Consider the following 9,371-nt stretch of genomic DNA (forward strand, 5'->3'; position numbering starts at 1 on the left):
CCCCCCCGAATTGACATAGTTTATTGTAAGTTACAAAATAGCAGACCGTTTGTTATTTTTATTGTTAATAACTTAAATAAAATCCAGTTAGTTAGTATTCGAACAGAATAACGAAAGAAAAAACGTTCTTCTGCATATTCACACTTCTGATGGATAGAGTAGAAAAATCTCCTCAAGGATATATGGATAGCAATAATAATAATAATAATAATAATAATACGATTGGAACAAATATAATACGATAGTCCGAACAATTTCGGAAGTCTTGAACTTCTCTATACTCGTTGCTCCACCAGAGGACGGGATGCAATGGGGATATAGGCACAAGAATGGCACTTACTTTGGGATCTACGGCGACGTGGTTCATAGGAGATCTGACATCGGGGTGTGCACCTTCACGCCTACTCCGGAGAGAAGCTTGGTTATGGAGTTCACAACATCACTTGTCGCCAAGAGGTCCGTGTGGGCTGTCCCCAAAGCCGAGCTCTTGCCTCATTGGCAGAGCATCCTTCTGCCGTTCGACCTATTGATGTGGTGCTGCGTTGCAAGTTCCAGTGTCATATATGCAATCGTTCTGACCACACTCGGTAAAAATGCCCAACTTCCGGAGCTGAGGACAATCTCCTCGTCCCTCTACACGTTGTCCTTGGTTCTTGGAGTTTCCGTCAACAAACCCAGCTCACTTGTGGTTCGCACGTTGTTCATTTCCATGGTGCTTCCGTGTCTCGTGATAGCCTCGGGGTACCAGGGGGCTCTGTTCGGGTTCCTTACCTCGCCCGTGTACCAAAAGGAAATCGACAGCACGGAGGACCTGGTACGGTCCGGCATCCCTTTCGGTGGCTCACCGATCGTCAGGAATCTGTTCCGGAACGCCTCTGATCAGTTGTCCTTGGCTGTCTACGCTAAGTGGAGGGACACCACTCTCGTTTTGGAGAACTTGAACCTCACTGCTTACGGCAGAAGCTTCGCCATGCCTCTGGATGAACTCAACCTCCGATACTTCATCCGGCTGAACTACCAAGACCAACACGGCACGTCATCGATCCACTTAACGAAGGATCCAATCATATCCCTTCATTCGGTCATTTCCTCCAAAAGCTTTCCTTCCTGTTACAACCCTTCAACAATATTATCCTTCGAATTCACGCTTCTGGCCTGCCGGTTAAGTGGTTAAATGACTTCTTCAACGATGCTCGCAACATTATATCCTCGCCGGCTGCGATTACAATTGATCATTTAACAGGGGCGTTCGGTCTTCTTATCGTTGGTCTGTCAGTAAGCGGTTTTGCCTTTGTAATAGAGTTACTTTATCAAACGTCAAACTTGCAGATAACGTTTTGTAAATACTAATAAATAGTTTCAAACTTCGATTCATTGTGAACACTTTTATATTTCGAAGCGTTTAATTATAGCCTGTATACTAACTTAATGATTAAAACTGTGAAGATCGTCAATTTGGAATACTTACTTGCTTTACTTGCTTGATTCATTTTAGGATATTTTACGTCACTTCTCTAACACTGAGGCTAATCTCGACGATGAAGATGAGCAAGGGCGCTCGCAGAGGGGTTCAGGAGGGCACTACCCCACGAAATATCTGAAAATACTTCAAGCCGCGGCGGCTCAAGGGGGAGAGCCGTCGTGCCATGACACTACCCTCAGAAGAAATGCATACCTCGACCAAGTATTGCTAAATTAATACATTGATAGTTTACAGACAAGGAGATTCGAATCTTGCAATCGGTCAAGCTCACTTGATCGCCAGCTGTTTTTGAGGCAGCGGTCCTCGCCGCCCAAGAGCTGGCCTAACGATGTTGACAGACGTTCAGAGGGTTGAAGAAGTTTCAGCGAGGAACATTTCCACCATGAGCCGGGAACAAAGTGGCAGGGGGTGGGATTAGCCCATAAGACACCAGTCGTGCCCGTTTTCGCCTGGCACGGCGATGGAACTTTCGAAGTGTTTGACACAGTTGCCACCTTCAGAGATAAGTCGCTAAATACGACGGATTTGTAAGACGCGTTGGGGAAGTAATTCGTGAGAAAGGTACTATCTACTTTTCTGCCTACTTTTGGAGAAACGAACTTAGTATTTTTCCAAAGTTAAATGTAGTTGTAATTGTTGTGTTTTTAGGGAAGTATTCTGTAGTGTATGAAGATAGGTTACTGAGTGAAGATGAATCGGATTAGTGCGTTATTACTTAAACTGTTAAACACGCAATGTTTTCCACGTAACCAAACGAGGATAAACACCTTGGCCAGTGGTGCAACCTCAAGGAGGGGCGGGGTTGAGCATGGCGAATTTATTGTTTTCCATTTCTTGATGATGTTGGCACTACCCTTCATAGTTGCTGCCGGCCGCCACTGAATTCATGTAATTTAAATTGTGAAAGTGTAGCGCATAGACTTGGACGATGAGTGCCGTGACAGACAGATTAAGTACCTACGCAAATTATACTAGTTCTGAAGATGATTTATGCCAATTCTCTTAACTTGGGGAAAACATCACTCCACGTTTCCCTCACTTTAAGCACAGCTATTCCCCTCCCCTAAGAAAAAATCCTGCGGGCAGCCTTGAAGATGAGTAATGATGTGATAAATGGACACTCGCAAAGGGCACCCATAACCGGGATTCGAACCCAGGACCCCTAGCGTCGTATCTCGCTGTCCTAACCACTCCACCAACGAGGTTGGTCCCAGAGTGAATAACACCATGCCATGATGGCACATAAGAAGTTTGAACGTAGGGCTTAACACATTCTTAGAAAGTACGATGCTTCTTGCGAGATATGTTAAATAATGTCTGCCTAACATGAAAAATATTTAATCTTCTTATTTAACTAGTTCAAAAATATCACTGTTTATTATTTAACTAAAACACAATAATGATGATCACATGAAGACTCGAAAGCATTCGCGTGATGCCTCTCAGGTATTGGGTAATCATCTCTGTTCGTTCGTCAAATAAAAATCAAAGTCAACTTTTCACTAAGAGAAAAGAACTATATTTTACTTCTTAGCAAAATAAATACTTATGTGCATAAAATGCACTTCACTCAAAGAAATAACAGCTTCTTACAATTCCACTTGACCACTCTTTTCAACTCAAGAAGCCCGAACTAAAAGTAAAGACAAAACACAATCGTAATTTCCATGGCAACAGCTCATACAAGATATGTACATAAAAGTCAGTCACTATCCTGACATTATCAGTGATAGGTTTAAATATTAAAAACCACAATCACAAAATGAATAACAGAGATTAAGATTAATAACAATAAACATTTGTACAACGAGATAGGTAATTAGGAAAAGACAATAAACATTTGTACGACGAGAAAGGTAACTAATTCCAATAAATATTAGAGCAATGGGAAAGGACGTGTCACGTTTCATACATAAACTGCTATTCTTTCATTCATGGCCATCTTCTATTAACCTCTTTTGTCTACACTCTGAAAATATACATTCAAATAATCTTAGGAAAAAACGTCAATAAAATAATTTTCTCCTGACAAGTTCTTGAACATCAATAGGTCTGCGTGGGTTCCTCGAAACATTAAATTCAGATCGATTCTGATAACAGGAAATTATTTCGCGATTTTCCATTTACCGAAGTCAAAATCGCTACGACACCAGGGGTCTGGATTCGAATCCCGGCCAGGGCATTGATGTTTATGAGTGTCATCAATTTCATCTCCTCACTTATCTTCATCTTCGCGATTAGACAAATGTGGCAGAAAAGCATCGGTAAATAACAAAAATCAAGTCAAATCTCCCCAGATCAATTCCCGTTGAAAGCACTTTGCACGGTCGATTGGTTCAGATAAAACTGTAGGTCTTGTTTCAATTAGCATATCTGAGCCCAAAATGCAGGGCTGTCGTCTAAGCTATATGGTGGTATACGCCGTGAATATCCTCTCGTTAACCTTACTCATTAGCGTACACAAAAAAGGTAAAGTGCTCCCCTGTGCATATCACCACGCCATGAAGGCGTATAAGGGGTGTGGGGGTAATGCCCCACACTTTCTTGATCCGGTCGAGAGTGGGGGTGATGTGATCAGCATCACGCCCCTGACCGCCTTTACCCCCCAGGGTTTCACCCAGGTACCCATGTTATTCGACGCTGGGTGGGCGCCTGGGCCGCTTCCATCGTTCGAAAAGTTCCCGGATTTGAACCGGCCGGGGATCGAACCAAGGACCTTTAGCATAGTAGTCAGACGCGTTACCGACTTTTTTTTTTTTTTTTTTTTTGCTAACCACTTTTTTTTTTATTTACAATATAACTATTACATTCTACTACTTTTTAACAAGGTTTAACCATACTTCATTTCTGGTTACATTCACAAATGTTACATTATTGTTGAGTCATACAGTATGTGTTGAATATAGTTTGCATATAACCTTTTTTTTTTACTAGGTAAAATTTTCCCATGTTCACTTCGGTAATAGTCCCTCATATTGTTTCCTGTTTGTCCATTGAAAAAAATATATATCATGTACGTACCTATAATCCACTGTATCGCTCGATGCTTTGTAGCAGGGAAAAAATTAAATTCCGGAAAAATTATTACTTTCGGAGTAATACACTGAACTGATGATCGACTTATATGTGCTATCATTTTTTGGAGTACCGGCCAGTCTTGTTTTGCCTTTCCACAGTACGTCATCCTGTGTGCTATTGTATCTTCTAATAAACACTGCTCACAATTAGGGTCTGAACTAAACCCCAACCGATGTCGTTTTGCTTTATTATCAATTAGTTCGTGAACAACTTGGTACCATTGACTGCATTGTCTATTGGATAAATGTTTTGCCGAGATATTGGTAAAAATTCTGTTCCAATTATATTGTGGGTGTTTCTTTACTATGTGCGGCGTATCCATATTTTGAGTAAGGTATTGATTATACAAATCTTTCACTGTTAGCTGATTATAGTCTATTTTCTTTATAAGTCCATATAAATATTCCATTATAGCTTCTCGATATACTTTTTGGGAAGTGGGAATTTTGATCTCATTCACTGGTGCTTCTAATGGAATATCTCTTATATATGTATACCCTGGAATGTCCTCGACATTTTCTTTAGATTGAATCATTGAAAAATATCGATGATTAAACAAAGCTTTTGTTTTTTTACCAACGTCCACCAAACTCATTCCTCCTTGCTGTTTTTGTAAGCTAAGTGTCTGCTGATTCACTCGGAAAACTTTTCCTGCCCAAAGGAACCGGTTTAAACTTTTCTTTATTCGTGCTAAGTTACGATTATCACATGGCCAAATTTGGGCTCCATACCACAGTTTTGATAAGATATATACATTTGCTATTTTGACTCGCGTACATAAAGTGAAGGGTCGTTGTATAAATTTGTGTATGGTATAATTAATATTCTGATATATATTATCATAACTAAGTTTTATGCTTTTTGTAGTGTCATTTGTAAAAAACACTCCTAGGATTTTAACTTGATCCACTTTTTTAAACTTCACGTCAGGTGGCTGTTCGTGTTGTTTTCCTAATGTTAAGTAACACGTTTTAGTCTTATTCACTAAGGCACCAGATTCTATTTCATATTGTCGTATACATTCCATTAAGTTCTTAATCGCTGCCTGATTTTGACATATGACTGTGACATCGTCGATATAAGCTCCAATCGTAAATTCTGTTCCTGTAATGTTATTATTTACGGTCGTGCGACAGTGTTGAAGGAAAGGTGCCAAGGCCATTACAAAAAGGGGTAAGCTTAATGGGCTTCCTTGCGGAAGTCCTCTGTTGACTATGCATTTATTAGTTAAAAACCCATTGATTTTTGCCTTTAAGCTTATATTTGTCACTAATGTTTTAATATTTTCATACATTTGTCCATGAATACCCATCTTTTGTATTGTTTTTAACAAAAAACTATGTCCCACTCTATCAAATGCCTGTGAATAATCAATCGCTACGAGGTATTTATTTTGTTGGGAGTCTTGAGATTTTATTATTTCATCTCGTAATAGTGTCAATAAATGGTATATTTTTTTTTCTCCAACTACTCCATATTGATATGGTGTAGCCAGTTTTGTCAAAATCAACTTTAATCGATTTGCTACACATCTAGTCAGTATTTTATAGTCTGTGTTAAATAAAGTTATTGGTCTGTAATCTTTCATCTCCTTGGGTTGACTATTTTTTGGTATTAAAATTATTATTCCTGTTGTCTCATAATTTACTAAATTATTTTTGTTCAATACTGTATTAACCCATTTTGTTAAAGTATTACCCATTGTTGGCCATAAAACTTTATATGCATTAGTCGCTATTCCATCTTCCCCAGGTGCTGTTCCCCGTACCCCCTGTACTATTGCTTTATACACTTCTTCATTTGTGTATGGTTGGTTTAATCCAACCATTTCTTCTGATTTCAGGATTGGTATGTATTTGTCTAAAAATTGACTAGCCTTCTCATTATTTTGATATGCGTTTGAATATTTATTTTCCAAATATTTATACACTATTTGTTGTATTTGGTTCCCCACATTATGGCCTACTCCATGATTATCCTGCATTTCTGTTATCAGACTCTGTTTTTGTCGCTGATATATATTTGTTACGTGAACTAAATTTATTTCTTCTTCAATATCTATATTGGGGAGCGCACTGTGTATACGTATTCCTTCTACTTTTGTTGCCTGTAGGCGCAGTAGTTGTGCTTTTACTTTTTTAATTTTCGTTTGCGTGTCACGGTCATTGTTCTTTTTCTTATATAGGTCGTGTAATACTGCATAATGGAAATTAAATTTATTATACCATTCGTGTTGTTTTTCCCAGGAGTATTGTTTACAATATCTTTGGAAATTTGGCTTAAAAATTTCTGTCCACCATCTATTAATATTTTGTTCATATAATGATCTCTTAGTCCATTTTTCCCACTGTTTGTCAAAGCCAAATCTAAAATCTTCTTCAATTAAATGTGATGTATTCATTTTCCAAGTTCCCCTCCCTATTCTAGTTAACCTTACCGGTGATTTCATTGTTGTAATTACAGCATGGTGATCACTAAAAATCACCGGTTCCATATGAACAGAGGTAATGTTTGATTTTAGTTCACTTGAAACATATCCCCTATCTATTCTCGAGGCACTAGTTGCAGTGACGTATGTGTATCCGAGTTCATTGCCTCTTTTTTCTTGCCACACATCCTTTAACTGCAAGTTGTGCACCAATTTTTGCAAAGCATTTGAAAAATTATAACCCGGTGTTTGGTCCACATTACATAATACGCAATTAAAATCTCCTGCTAAATACATTGAACCTGCACTACCTGCAATGTATTGTGGTACTGTATATGTATAAAAATTACTTCTTTCGTTCCGGTATCTTGATCCCGACGGGGCATAAACGTTAATTAATGTCAAGGTTCCCAATTTCCCCATGATTAGTCTTCCACTGGATTCTTTTTGTACTTGGATAAATGATAGTCCTTTACGAACTAAAATTGCAGTTCCTGTACCACTTGAATTATAATTATTATATTCTATGTAATTTTGATTACATTCTAGCGAATTGCGGCCTACTTCTTGCAACATCGCAACATCTATACTTTTTTGATGCAAGAAACTACGTAGTGATTTTAACTTTGTTTCATTTTGTATATTATTTATATTTATATTTGCAACTCGTATTACTGATGTTTCCATATTCCTATATAATACTATTAATAGTATTAAAATAATCCACACTTTTGTATAATACATATTTTCCATATAAATAAATTACTCTAAGTACTATGTTCTTGAGCTGCCTTTTCGCTTTCTTTACTTCGATTACCAGTCCCCATCTTCACTACTGGAGAATTTAATCCAATAATTGGAGCACTATTTGAAAAGTTATTTCCTAATCGTCTGGTAGAACGCCGTTTTGCTATAGAGTTTTTTGTTTTTGTTTTTCGTTTAAGCTTAGTTTCACTTACCTTCATTTGATTACTATTCTCACTCCCACAAGTGGAAATGAGATCACTGTCTTCTTCTGATTCTTGTTTGTCACTCAGTGATTTAGTGGCGGATGCAGTTTCCTCTGGTGATAAGGTAGTGGGGGGGAGGGATGTGTCCATGAATTCTTCCTTTTTCTTCTCACTCTTCATTGATTCTCTTGATTCTTTTTCTTCCTTCGAGTGTTTTTTATCTTGAGGTTCTGACATTTTTTTATTTGCTCCCTCCTCTTGTGTTCTTCCTATTTGTTTTCCCATCTCATTATTACTGGTTGGCTTCATTTGTGAGGTAACCTCATTTTTCTTCTGATTTGATGCACTAGCTAAACCCTCTGAGCTTACTATGTCGGTCTCACTGGGCAAAGCTGCCTTACTGTAGGTTGCCTTGACTTTCGGTGGGACCCGTAGGGTAGTCATTTGCCGCTGGTTACAACTGTATCTTAAATGTTCATCCGAACCACAGAACTCACACGTTGGAGTTTGTCCCGTATATATCACGTGTGCCTTATATTTGCCAATAGTCACAAATGATGGTATTGGCTTCTTTAATGACATTTTTACCGTACGTACGCCACTGGGCACGGGGTAACGAAACTTTTCACTCCACATTTCTTCTGTCACTTCATCCACTGTTCCATATTCACTGAATTTCCCGTGCACTTGTCTTAATTCAACTTCCATAGGTAAATTAAATACACGTACGTATTTCACTGTTCGACTTGCGTCGCTAATTTTTACTTTCACTACGTTCCCATTATCATACTTAAATTCTAATTCACCTGGGTACTGTTCTAGCAATTTTAACATAGTACGTTGTCGCACTAATTTCAAATAAACACCTCGCGCAGTTGTCGGTATTTGTATTGCTAAAATTTCATCAATACTGAGTTTAAACTTACTGTAAATGAAGTCATGCACGTCCATTGCACTGGGTTTTTCTGCTCCATATGCGAAATTTATCAAAATGGTATTTTCACGTTCCATTTCTATCCTTTTTGTTCGTATTAACTATTTTCAAATACTATTACCGATCAGAGTCCTATTTTCCACTTGGCTCAACACTCGCACTCGGTTTTCCGCGTCACGCGTTATCTAAGCCCGCACGACTGCTTAGCTTCGACCTGCCTCTCCCGTGGCCAAGCACGGACTGGTTTCACAATGTGCCTCCACCGGGAATCGAACCCGGGACCCCTTGATTACAAAGCGACGACGCTACCACTGCGCCATCGGGGAGGCCCGACTGAGACACCGCCTTCTACGATATTCGTCTGTATACACAGGATGATTGGTAATTCGACCTATTCCTGGAAAGGGGTAATACTAGAGCAAATTTGCAATAAATTTGACCCTATGCACCGGTAGTCGGAAATCAATGGGTTCTGGACACTTAATCGACACGTTGCTA

General features: G+C 38.8%; 1 protein-coding gene across 1 annotated transcript; it reads left to right on the forward strand.

Annotated features, from left to right (window-relative positions):
* The first annotated feature begins 304 nt into the window (after positions 1-304).
* Positions 305-1,174, forward strand: LOC146004436 (glutamate receptor ionotropic, delta-2-like). Its single transcript, XM_083143293.1, has one exon. The coding sequence runs from the start codon at positions 305-307 to the stop codon at positions 1,172-1,174; it is 870 nt and encodes a 289-aa protein (XP_082999419.1).
* The last annotated feature ends 8,197 nt before the right edge of the window (positions 1,175-9,371 follow it).

Source organism: Lepisma saccharinum, chromosome 21, assembly GCF_977018435.1.
Source record: "Lepisma saccharinum chromosome 21, izLepSacc3.1, whole genome shotgun sequence".
Lineage (NCBI taxonomy): Eukaryota > Metazoa > Arthropoda > Insecta > Zygentoma > Lepismatidae > Lepisma > Lepisma saccharinum.